Here is a 13,329-nt window from a genome sequence, read left to right on the forward strand (position 1 = left end):
AAAATGGATTATTAAATCAATAGCCCAAGAAAGCAAGGCACATAGATCTTGCTTGCTTACCTTGTCTTGATTTATGTATCCATTTGTTCATAGCCCAAATTACTGTGTCTGCACCTGAGTGGTGGAATAAACATTAACAATAGCATAAATGAGAAAGTAAAATCAAATTAATGATGCAGTAATTTTTAGGACTGGTTCAATAATGGGTTTGATTTTGATTTCTAATCAGAAAGCAAAGCTGCCTGCGAGGGGAATTTAACACCCTGAAGTTCTGATAGAAAGCTGATCAGTTGTTTTCATAGGTAAATAGTTTAATGAGGCAAAATTGAGTCAGCAAGACCTTCATGTCTGCATTAGTTAATAAACTGTGGTGTCTGCAGCTTCCATAACTGCAATACCCATGAAAGTCCTTCAGAAAAAAATACCTTGATAACCCCAGACATACAGAATTTTATCTATAAACTAATGCTGATACTATATGGACAGAACACAGTAGAATTTCTGCTGTGAAAGAGAGGCTTGATGAAAAGTCAAGGTACAACTTCTGTTCTAAAAATACAGGCTAGTTTTCTGCTTTTTGACATTTTGTGACATAAAAATCCTACCAGTGTAGGACTTAATATTTATTAACAATTATTTTAAATTATCTGCTTCTCACACTGCTGATAAAAAGTAAATGGGATACAAAGGTGTCTTAGAAAATGAAGTCTGTTCACAGAGTTCAGAGCAAAGATGGCAGCCTTGGGGCTGAGTTTGGGCAAACATCTCTTGTGTAAGGATACAGAGGAGGATGGAAGGGCCCCTGTTAGTTCTGGCAGTGCTTGAGGTCCTGGGCTCAGGTGTGTGCTGACCTCAGCCATTTCACCTCCAGGCTGGGCTTTGGGGATGGGGAGGGAGCTGAGCTCTGTGTGGTCCCCAGCTCTCTTTTCCTCACTGATATTTCACACCCCGCTGAAGTCCAGGCCTTGGAGCTCTCTGCTCCCTCCTGGCGTTGCTGTCAATTCCAGGTGACTTCTTCTCCACAGTAAAGGCACAGTGAGCCATCAATCTCAATCTCATGTCTGCAGGTGGCTGGCTCAGAGCCTGGGGACTTCACTTGCCCAGCTCCTCAGCATGACTGGTCTGACAAGAGAGTGTCATGAGCACCTCTGCTGTCTTATTGGATTATTTACTTCACTGAAGAATATTCATGCTTTTTTCCTGTGTTTTCATCTTTTTTCTTGTGTTCCCCATCTACTTGTGTGTTGTGAGATTGCATTTTTATGTGGAAAAAAATTCTCTGATTTTTTTTGATTTTTTTTTTTTAACCACAGCTTTAAAAAATGCCAGGACCTGGCATCTGCTTCCTTGTGGCACCCACCACTTGGAGATTAAGACTCTTTTTTGTCCCATCCTTCCTTTCAGAGAATGCTCTGTATACACTGTTCTAGATTCCCTAAATCTAGATTATCCTACTGGCACCAGGCATAACCAGGCATATATGGCTCAATGGGTACAATTTTGGGGATTGGCTGAGATGGGGAACAAATAGAAATAATTTCAACAAGAGCTGGCACTGGAGGAGTAACATGAAGCTGTGTCTTCAGTTCCTTTTGTCCCTGTTAGTTTGGCACAGTGTGACAGTCCAGCTGAGGAGACCAGAAGCTCTAAGTGTCTCTGGTAGATGGAGGCTGAGTTCCTCTTCTATCCCCTGTCTCCCTCTCCATTACATATTCAGGCTTCAGGGTGTTCTCAGGATTCAGGCAAGTTTCCTGTCTCTTCGGGCTCCCCAAATTTCCAAGAGAAGCTTCCTCAGCTTCTGCTGCTCCCCTTCTTTGTTTTTCTAATAAACCTACTTTTTTTTGTTTTGTTTTTGTTTTTGTTTTATTTGCTTCTCTAGCAGAGCCCTTGTGCCCATTTGTTCTTCACTTAGGAGACTTTCAGGAGGGAGATCCTCAAGCATCTTGGCTGGTGCATGGAGAGACATGAAGTATTTCCCATAGGATTTGAAACTTATGCTTTGTTTTCTCTATGTTGTTTTATAGGAAACTTGAATAGGAAGAAAAAAATCTTTGAAGATTTGACACAGTCCTTCCTCTGTTACTTTTATTCACCAAGCAAACTATATTTTCATCTTCTAGTGTTGCACATCTGTTAACTTACCCTGGCATCCAAACTAAAACATGGGAATCATGGTCTGTCTGATCATGGTGCACAGTTTCAGTGATGTGTAAATTACTGTAATTTATGAGTGCACATTTTTGGTCACAGCTGAAAACAGACAAAAAGCTGATTATTTCTGCTTTATCCTGCTAAGACATAGGCTGGTGTTCACCATCCTACACTGCACCAAAGCATATATCAGCAAGGTTGAAAAAAGCAGAATTGATTTAAATAGATCCCTAAGTGATTGATAATTTTAACATGTATTGCTGATGACTTCAAATCTGGATTGGAAAAACACATCTATTTAAAATGATAGGTGGTTACTACTGCCCTTTAAAAATCTGTTTTCTTAATGTAAATTGGTGTGAAAGTAAGAAAATATTATTGGTGAGTATGCAATTAAAAAAATTAATTATTTTAAAGCTGTTATTTAACAAGACACAAATGAATAAAGTTGTAATTTATAGGAGATTCTGATGTGCCCTTTTGTTAAGAGACCTTGTTAGTGGGAAATGTATGGATTTTTGGAAAACTGGGTTTGAAATAGGTTTCCAGCTGTTTGGTCATTGCCATCTTTTGTCCTGTTGCTGTTGCTAGTTACTTTAACCTGATGTTCTTCTCACCTTCTCTCCCTTGGTGGTGGCTCAAGAGCTCATAAGATCAACAGAGGAAATTGATTGCCTGTATGAATTGCTGCAACTTATGCACTAAATGAAGTGCAAAAAACAACCATAACACCCTCTGAATAAATGTAAAAGGAAGCAACTTTTTCTTCATTTCATTCAAAGCCTCTATAAAACTATCTATTTTGAATGTGTTAAAATGATTCTAAATTCATAAGTAATGCAGAATGTTCAAGTCTTGAAGGTATAAGACAAATGTAACTATTAAAAACGGTACAGTAGTAAATTAAAGGAATTTAATGGGTGAAATTGAAAAAAGAAAGAAGGGTGCAGCAAAAATTTAGGAATGGGACAAATACAAATATTTGCTTTCCTGTTAAATGAAAACTGTAATTTGCAATTTGTGATTTTTTTCTTTTATTGTAAATTGTAATTTTTTTCTTTTATTCTTTTTTTTTTTTTTTTTTTTTTTTTTGGTGATTAAAACTGCTAAAATAATGCTGGTTTGCACAGCAGTGAACATTGCCAGTTTTCAGGCATAAATCAAGCTGCCAGGTCCTGGCCATCTCTGTGCCCAAGGAAAGCCTCAGCCAGCAGGAGGCTTGAGGCCAAATACAGTGATTCACAACTTGGCTGCAGAGGCTGAGCCTCATGTGCTCTGTGTCCTGTTTGCAAAGTGCCAGGGGACACACTTGGATGTTTATTGCAGCTCAAACAAGGTGGTAGCAGCTCCTGTACTAAGTTTATTCACTTGCCTGAGCCCTCCACATACAGCTCCACAGTTTTGCAGAGATACTTGAGGTGCTGAGTTGTTGCCAGTTGCCATTGAAATGGGCTTTGTCCTTTCAGCTCCTTTCTCCTTTTCCTGCTTTCATGGAGTACAACTTAAAAGAAGAAGTTAAAGTGTGCAGTCCAGTGAAGATCAGGTTTAATTTCTTTTATTGTGTGAATGAAGGACATCAAAACCAAAATCAGGCATGGGATTTTAGCTGTTCTCAGATCTCTGTCTCATAAGCACATATCCTTGTTTGTATTTTCAGACAGCTGAAGTGGCACTGGCCAACTTGAAGAACAAATATGAAAATGAAAAAGCAATGGTGACTGAGACCATGACCAAGCTACGGAATGAACTCAAGGCTCTGAAGGAAGATGCAGCAACCTTCTCATCCTTGAGAGCAATGTTTGCAACCAGGTAAGGGAAAGGTGTCACCATCTGGGTCAGCACTGCAAACAGGTGTGTGCTAAGTAAGAACATACTTAGCTCTGTGTATTGGATGCTTAGGAGGATAGAGAAATTATTTTCTGCATGGTCAGGGGTTTCTTGGATGAAGGTGAATGAGTCCTAGAATGCACACTGTGCAAAACTTGCAGGCTTTCAAGTGCTGCTGAGATGTGTGTCTTGGAAAATAAAGCTGAAGAATAGCAATGCCAATACAACCTTGAGTAAAGTGTTATAAATGACAGTATATGCCTACAGAATATTTGCATTTATAGGGTTTTTTAAAGTGGAAATCAAATAGTGGATTTATGTGGCTGATTTTCCCATTCAGAAGTACACAGTGATTCTGCCATGTAAAGCTGTCATATGGTTAATGATGATCTTCAGAACCCCACATTTTCATTACAGTGAGATTTATTACTTACCAGTAGTAAAATCTATTTAATCAACCAGCCTATGCTATAATCCAGTGCTAATAATTGTAAGGCCGCTGTAATTTCCCACTCCAGCATAAATTCTTATTTTCTTCCACTGTGATGTTTCAATTTATTATCTTCTCCTTCACAGGATAAAAGCTTCACTTACCTTCTGTAACATAGTTCCTGCTGGCAGGACAGTAATTAATCAACTTTCATCTTTCCTTCTCCCACATCTTCTTCAGAAGAGCTTTTGATTTTACACAGAATCACAGAATCAACTAGGTTGGAAAATACTTCTGAGATTGAGTCTAGCCTATGACCCAACAAGACCTTGTGATCCAGACCATGGCACTGAGTCAAGTCCAGGCTTTCCTTAAACACCCCCAGGGATGTGATTCCACCACCTCCCTGGGCAGTTCACTCCAATGTCTGATAGCTCTTTTTGTGAAGAAATTCTTCCTAATGACCACCTAGACCTCCCCTGCCACAGCTTAAGACTGTGTCTTTTCATCTTAGCTGCTTTTTAAAAGGTTACCTACAAATCTTTTTTTTTTTTAAAGCTCCAGCATTTTAATAAATAAATTCTTATTTTGGAAATACAGAAATACTTTTTCTCCTCCCTCTTCTGGTCAAACACAGTACAGATTTCTTGTTTGTACTTCAGTCCATAAATGATAAGATATCTTTGTGCCTTCTGCCAACGTCTCTTCAGTGCTGCTGGCAGTGACATCTCACCACTTCCAGCCTTCTAAGGTGCTTTTTTGCTTGGTGACAGTGGCAGCAGCAGCTGGGAGAAGTGGGAAGGAAGGAGAAAAGGGGCATTTATATGTCATGACATTGGTGCTGTGTACAAATTCATCATAGGTCCTTCGTCAGAGGAGTGCGTGTAGCGACATAATGGAAACGAAGACCCAGCTCAGCAGGTGGTGTGAACCAAGGTAGCCTGATTGATTTCATTGGCATCTAAAGGTTTTCTTCCACAAAGGAGAGTTGTGTGTGTGTGTGTGTGTTGGAAATGCATGTGTTGACCTTTCTGTGCAAGCTCCTTACTCTAGGAGACACAGGAATGTTCTAACTCTGTAAGAGCTCGTGGAAGGCAGGTATCTCCGGAGCAGAGGAGTGGCCTCATGAGCATAAAGCAAAACAAGGGTCTTGAATGGGCCATAAATCATCAATATATGAGGTAAAAGTAGTTTTCAAAGCTTTAGAAGTTAAAGGGAATGTTAGATTGTTGGTGTACTGAATGCTCCTTACCCAATCTGGGCATCCTGAGTGCAGACTTCAGTTGGGTTCAAGGCAGATCCTGGAGCTGATGGGAGGCAGCAGCATCCCCTCCATGAGAATTAGGCTTCAGTGATGCCACTCATCCAGGTGTCTTTTCTAGATGTCTTGTGTGTAGGATGTAAAGAAACTTCTGTGCCTCTTCTATGAGCTATAAAAGGCATCTCTGTGACCTGCTGAGTTACACATTTTTAGTTTAAAAATTTCTAATGTTAGTAGCAATAAATCCTGCCCCAAGAATTTACTGCTGTTGGTAAAGTCCATGTAGTAGTGATTAAACACTCAATGTATGGCCTATGGGACACGTCCCTGCCCTTGACATCCTAAGTTTTGCCCAGTATTCTCTGAGCACAGTTATAAAAAATTATTCACTGCAAGGTCTTCCACATCATTATACTCCTATAGATTTTTCTGTTGTAAAATATTCAATTTTCTTCCCTAGCATGGAGTTTAATGGCCTTTATAATTAAATCAATCTTCCTAAATGGTGAAATCATTGACTCATTCCAAATAGTCCATTTGGAAGAGCATTTGTTTAAATGACAGAGAGTTGATATATTCTACAAGTCTTTTGAAGAGGAGAAATCTGTTTGGAAATACAAGGCTCTAAGATTTTTGTGCAGTAACATTAGATGCAGTAGCAACCCTCAGCATAAAAAAGCAATTGTTTAGTCTTTAGTTGAATAAAACACTGGTTTCCATGGTTATAGTGCATCACATGGTAATTATTCCTGAATTTGTACCATAGGGCGATCATCCTTCTGATAGTAGAGTTGTATTATAGATCTGAAAATGGTTGCTTATACTGTTTGATAGAACAATATCCTTTCTCTTTCCATAAAGCATCATTTTGGCCCCCAAGTGGATGTTCATCTGGTTTTGTATGGAACTGTGTATTTCCTTCCTCAAATACACTGGATAAAGGTCATAGCACACGTCCTAAGGAGAGCCACAGCACTTCTGTTTCTGGTCTGAACAGCAAAGTTGACACTTCCCTCCAAAGCTCCTCCGTGCAGAAAGCAGGAGCCTTCTTTTTCTGTGTTTTTCCTGACACTTGTTCATCCTTCACTCCTTAAGCTCTTTTTTCAGTTCTGTGTCTCAGAAGTCATTCTGTCCTGCTTGTCCCTCTACTTTTGCCCTTTTTCCTTCTGGAGCAGCTTATTTGATCCAAAAATCTCTGACATTCTGATCTCTGCAGCTTCCTCCTTCCTCTTTCATTAGCCTTGTGATCCCTTTCTGAGATTTATATGCTTCAGACCTGTCAAGAATATTTCCTGGAACACCTCTCTTAGAAAAAGAAAGCTACAGCATATAAAACCTCTTTTGTGGGATTCAAGGGATTGGCAATACAGAGCTGAAGTTTCTGTTAGATACCAGTGCCATGTGCAGCCTTTAACCTGCTTATTTTGTCATGGGCTGCTTCTGGTATTCCCAGAGAAAATGAGGAATTCCCAAAGAAGCCTTTCCTGCCCCTCCTGTTTCCCCTCACTCTCACCCTGAGTTCTGATCCAGGATAAGAGTGGTTTGTGTTTGTGAAGCAGTGAGCAGCACTTATCCAGAGGAACAATAAATAATAATTTAAAACATTAGTTTTCCAGTCTAGAGTAGGTGTTGTCCTGAGAGAGGAAGTTCTGAGCTGAAGGATAGAAGGAACTACTTTAAAACAGGATCCTTAAGCTATTCAGGAAGCAAACTTCACTGAGTCTGCTTACTTTGCCAGCCTAAATTGAGATGTGTAACAGGAGAGAGCAGGAAATATGGCCATAGTCCTGACACTGCATGAATGGATTTTATTCTTTATCCATCAAAATAGTTTCTTATGATAATTTTAAAAGAAAAATGTGTGCTGAAGAGACTGAGTAGGAAGATTGACCAGATCCTGGAGCTGAGAAAACATTTTTGAACAGAAGAGAATTATGATTATCTAGTTAGAGCAGGGACCTGTCACTGTCAGTGTCACTGGGTTTTAGCTCAAGCTCTGCTATGATTTATGTTACCTAAATTACACATAAGCCTGATTTGGTATTTGGTTTATGTTCCTAGACGAGAGGGATAGATGGAACCAGAAATCCCTCAAAATCCTATATAAGCCTCTTGGATCAGTTCATAAAAAATAAGTGGGCTTATGTGTCTGTCTGCTTGCATTCTGAGATGAGAGAAATGAAAAATAGGTGAAACCTTGACTTTTGCTCCAAGTACACCAGCAGACAGCAAGAAAACAGTGCTGTTTATTTAATAGTCACTTGCAGCTTACAACCTGTCCTGGGGCAAGAGGGAAATTAGGGAAGAGTTCTGACTCAGTAGGACATAACATAAATTTTGCTATCACTATTTGAACCCCCCTCAAACACCCATTCAGAGCCCTGGAGTATCCTGCAGCCCTGCAATGGTCTCTGCCATGCCAGAAGTCATCTTTCCTAGGAGCTCTTTACCCTTTTCTCTTAGGAGATCCTTAACCTTTTTCTTCCTTCTGTGAGACTTGATGAATGTTTATCAAACATGTGGGTGAAAGGCAATATGGATGTGTGCAATGCTTTTTTATTTTTTAATTGGAAACACTTCTCCTTTTATCCCACACTTGCACATAGCTGGAAATACCTCAGTGAAGGGAAATGCTGTGGCTGCAGGCAGTTGTTACCTCCCACTACACAGAATAACCTTCTCTGCTGCAAAATTCCAGGAGATCTGAGGCTGGTAATTCAGCAGTTTCTAAAGTTAATTGAGGCCTTTACTTGCATGATTTAGGTTTAACCTTTCTTTTAAACTTTCTCAAAAAAAAAAAAAAAGTGGGCTTGCACTTATTGGGTCCTTCTAGGAAGGACATGAAAACATGTAATTAATCAGAACAGCTGGAAAATGTATTCATGAGATTGGTGTTGTCTCAAGTATGAGACCAGCTAATAGCATCTAGTATATGCAGATTTCTCAAGATAGCTTGATATAGTTAATAGCAAGTTCATCAAAGACTGCATTAGGAATATCCACCTTCATGGCATGTGTTTCTTAATGATTCGGTTGGGCTGTTTTACAAATCAGATGCGCAAATACCAAAACCACCTTCTGATGCCTGAGAAAAATCAGTCTTTTTCCAAAACCAAAACTGATGTACTGGCATATTAATGGAAGGTAATTCATTCCTCTAGTGGCCGTGTGCCACAGGAGTTGCTGCAGGTGTTACATCTAAAAATTTTCAACAGGAAACATGTTTGGAAACAAATGAGGTCTCTTGGACAAAGAGGAAAGCAGCAGAGAATAAAGGACAAGGATACAAGACCCATCTGGTTACAAGAATGAGACATTAAAGTAAATTAATTTGAAATAAGATATAATATTCAGAATGCTGATTTCATGTCTCTGTCAAGGAAACTGACTTGAGCATCAACATGCATCTCACAGCCTGGAGCAAAATAGGTGTGCATGTTGGCTCTAATCCAGCTGGCATTTCATAAGTAGCTCTTTTCCTCAAGGCTTGGGTAGCAAGAGTCATGCTTATTAAGGTCCTGTAGAAGAAAGATAATACTGAAATGGTAGATGAAGCTGTATCTGACACAGTAATTTTGCTTGCAGTGCCTGAATTGTTCAAAAGGGGAGTGCAATATATATGTAAGTATTTGTGTGTGAAGAATAACTAACTACACATTTTCAAGTATACTTTGGTTCTGTTTCCCAAGGGGAAGATTAAAATTTCAGAGAAATTACTTTCATCCCTCGGTTTGCAATAATTCAAGTTTATTGCATCACCCATTTTGATAAGGAAGACTAAAACAGTTTTCTATGCTTGCTTTCTGTAAGTGATACTGATAAAATTACATCCTCATCCATTACACAATTGCAATTACACAGCAAAGTTATTTTGATTCACCCAGATCTTGTGGGAAGGAGATCTGGTGAAAGCTGCATCATTCAACATGAAAAATCCTTGGGTGTTTCCACAAATGTCTGATGGTCAGGCAGTACTGCTGTCTGTGAAGCATCTTACTGCTGGAATACATTTAGTTTTATTGCTCTTGGTGCTTACTGATTAGATGGTCTATTGCTATCAAACTGAGGCTATTTCACTTCAAAAAGTGTTTTAAGACAATTTTGAAATGTTTTGCTTTTCCTGTTAACTTTGGGAAGTTTTGCTAAAAGCAGAAATAAATTGAACTTGGTCTTAAATGGAACAAAATCATAAGAAAGGTGGTTTTAGTTCTCAGAGATCTAAAGCAAATGAAAAGATAATTTTTCATGTGGGTAAAAAAGGCTGAGGATTAAAAAGGAGTAGCGATGAACACACCTCCAAGAGATTGAACAGTAAATGTGAAATACCTTCCAGGTGTGGGGTTTCCTAATAGTATCCTTTTAATCAGTGGTAACTAATGGTAATCATGGTAATAAGTGGTTAACAAGGGTAAATAATGGAAGGTTTCTCATTTCACAAAATCTGATGTGTCAAGTGTTCAAACTGCTTGCAGTCTTTTTTTTTGTAATACTCTCTTGAAGTGGATATTACTGCCTGTGGAAAATAGTATTTTCTAATTGGTAGCATTATTATCTATGGTTACTTACTGGTAGAAGCAGCACCCAAATTTGTTATTTGTGGTCTGAACTGGAAGTAATCCCATACCTCCCCTCCAATTGCTTTTTATGTGCATCAGAAACACGTTACATTGTCATAGACTATGTTAATATAGGCACAGGTTGTCTTGCTGAATGGGAAGTTCCATTCTTGCTGAATGGAACATTCAGATCCAAGTCCAAATTGATTCGGAGGGGAACAGAAGAATTCAGGCTGCCTGGTGCCAGGATTAGGGGCAGCAAAAGCTGGGATCTGAGTCTGGCTCTGTAACAGAAGCCTAGGAATGTGCTCACAGGTAGAGTCGGTCCTTGGGCTGCTTCCCCAGATCTCTGCCCTGTTTTTCTGCAGGTGTGATGAGTACGTCACACAGCTGGATGAGATGCAGAGGCAGCTGGCGGCTGCAGAGGATGAGAAGAAGACCCTGAACTCTCTGCTGCGCATGGCTATCCAGCAAAAGCTTGCCCTGACCCAGCGACTGGAGGATTTAGAGTTCGACCACGAGCAGTCGCGGCGCAGCAAAGGCAAGCTGGGAAAGAGCAAGATCGGCAGCCCTAAAGTAAGTGAGGAGGCATCAGCCACCGTGCCAAGCATAGACACTTTCCTCCTGCATAGTCAGGGCCCACAGCAACCAAACTTACTGGTCAGCAGTGGCACTCAGAGGAAAAGGTATGCATGCAGTGATCTTTACAGTACAGTGCAGTAGCCAGACTTGCATTAAAGTCGTTCACTGAATTATGAACATAATGATTCCTTTCTTTATTTTTATTTTTTTCTTTCCGTCCTTTGACTGGGGAGAAGGAGGCGGGGAGGATATGAGTATGAAATTCAAAGCCTGGCAACATGTGGTTCTGATCCACCTACTCACTGTTATTTCCTCCTTCTGAATGCAGTGTTTTAAACTATATTCTGTCAGTGTCTCGGTGCATCTTGTATGTCTTTAATATTAAGTGTGAATGTATTTTCTTTAACAAGTTTTCTTTAAGTTTTCCCTAATGAGCATCTGAAATAAAAGAAGGATTGTGCTCTATGAGCATTTTAGTGCTTAACATGAAAGAAGCTGCCTTCCTTTGTTTAGCTCTGGTGCTCACTTGTTCTTTATCAGTGTGAAAAGAATATGGATGTGTTCACTCTGATCAATTTTTCTACATGGGAGCAAGAAACCTTTTGAATGGGATGGCTGCCATTCATAACCTAATGCAAATATTTTGCTGTTCAAGCTGTGAGCTCATGTCTTGTGCCTGCCCCTGCCAAAACTCTCTAGGTGTGGGCATCTCCATGGTTTTGAAGATGAAGGGGACTCTGTTAGAGAGTCCTAGATAATCATCACCTTTTCTTGTATGCTCTAATCACAATGCAAAATGAAGAGAACAATCAGGGAACCTTGTACAAGCTGACTTGAGGATGCTGAGATACAACCCAACCTCATTTCCTCTTTCCCTAAGGTGAAGGAGGATTTCCAATGCAGGCAAGGTGTCCTGCTCTGGAAATGACATGGGGTGTCAATGATAGTTGATTTTTACCTGTTAAGCAAGTTAAGATGATATTGTCATTCGTGAGGCTTTGAAAGGTAATTAAAGTAAAACTCTTTTGTTTCCATATGTATTTTTCTTGGATCTCCTGCAAGACTATTCTCACCTTCCCTTTGTGATCAGAGCCATCCCAGGACTTCAGGGACCTACCTCCAGAAATTATTAAGAGCCCCCCCTCATCCCGCCTCCACAGAATCATATCTTCTGAGGGGCCCCCCTTCCATGAGTGAATTCATCCATGGGCACCGTCTCAGCAAGGAAAAAAGGTTAACCGTGGCCATACCAGGTAAACATTTTTTCCTTGGGTGCATGTGGTGCTGAGTGGTTAGCAGAGCAGGGGACCCTCCCAACACTGCAGATGCAATTTAATTTGGGCACCTTCTTGAAAAGCAAAATGTCTCCTCCTGTGTCACGGGTGGCAGGAGATGACGTTCTGCCGGCAGTGGCCCAAACTGGTTTCAGATGCAGTGTGGAAAGTCCTGCTGTGGTACATGTGGGTGCAGTCCCACTGGAATCCACAGAGGCTGCACCCCTGTGCCTGGGTGGAGCTTAACCTGCTGGTGGCATTGGTAGTTTCCCCTGGAAGACACAAATCCCATGGGATAGAGGAGTCAGAGGTGTGAGCACCAGCGAGGGAGTGGCTGGCAGTGTGCAGGAGCCTCCACAGCACCCCTCTTCTCACCCTGGAGCACCCAGTCAGGTTTTTCCAAAGGGTGGTGTTCAACTCACAGAAGGTTTTTTTTATACAAATTGAGTCATGAAATTAATCTGTGCAGGAAGGTTTTGCTCTTAATTTCCTGCCAAAACGTAGCATCTGCTTTGAATGAGGCACAGAAAGAAAATGCAAACTGGGATGACATTTCAAAGATGTGATAGCTTTCTCTCTTTTCTCTCTCCTGAGAGTACAGCTAATAATTTCTTATCTTCTGCACCTGAGCAGGACCTTTAGCCTTTAACTGGGCACAGTCTTGTCTGGTGGTAATTTTGTCAATTCTTTGTTTTGAAATATGTTATACACAAAAAACATAAGTAGAAAATATGAAAGCTAAAACCCATAAAAGTAGTTTCTGCTGGAGTAAATGTTTATTCTGGGAAGCTGAGCAGTACCCTGTAGTAGGTTATATTTCTTACCTAGTGCCATCAGTGTCAGAACTGCCTTTGAGGAGTGCCATGCAAGTAACACCCACTCAGAGGACAAGTAAAACTGCAGAGTCTAAACAAGGCATTCTCCTAGGGTGTGTTGCAGTAAATGAATCAAAGAGTTGTCTCCTGAGGAGAAAAATGTGGGAGTGGGGGGAAAGAAGCATCTGATATCTCATGGAATGTCACCTATGCGTGGACCACAGATTGAGAAACGCTGACACAGTCTTTTTGTCCAGTAACAGAGACCAAAGGATGAAGCAGCCTGAATGGTAGAATTGTCCAGAAAGTTGTTTATCTGGAGTCTTATCTGTCACTTTAGGTACATCTCTACATATTTAAAGTGTAAGGGTCTTGAGACAGGTCACTGATTTATGTTACAGTTGTCCTTATGAATCTGCAATAATCTCAGCTT

At 40.3% G+C, this 13,329-nt stretch overlaps 1 protein-coding gene across 14 annotated transcripts in view; it reads left to right on the forward strand.

The window, feature by feature from the left end:
• The window catches only part of BICD1 (BICD cargo adaptor 1), a 171,547-nt gene that overhangs the window by 134,297 nt on the left and 23,921 nt on the right, over window positions 1–13,329 (forward strand). For 4 of the 14 annotated variants that reach the window (XM_071422420.1, XM_071422422.1, XM_071422421.1 and 1 more), the window contains exons 6-8: window positions 3,809–3,960; window positions 10,594–10,911; window positions 11,870–12,060. In XM_071422420.1, coding sequence (XP_071278521.1) covers window positions 3,809–3,960; window positions 10,594–10,911; window positions 11,870–12,060 — 661 coding nt within the window. Of the gene's footprint in view, window positions 1–3,808; window positions 3,961–10,593; window positions 10,912–11,869; window positions 12,061–13,329 lie in introns of those variants that run through there. The other 10 variants (XM_071422428.1, XM_071422435.1, XM_071422431.1 and 7 more) reach the window with 4 other exon arrangements.

This window comes from Agelaius tricolor, unplaced genomic scaffold, assembly GCF_023055355.1.
Source record: "Agelaius tricolor isolate 1412-34295 unplaced genomic scaffold, bAgeTri1.0.p SCAF_3, whole genome shotgun sequence".
NCBI lineage: Eukaryota > Metazoa > Chordata > Aves > Passeriformes > Icteridae > Agelaius > Agelaius tricolor.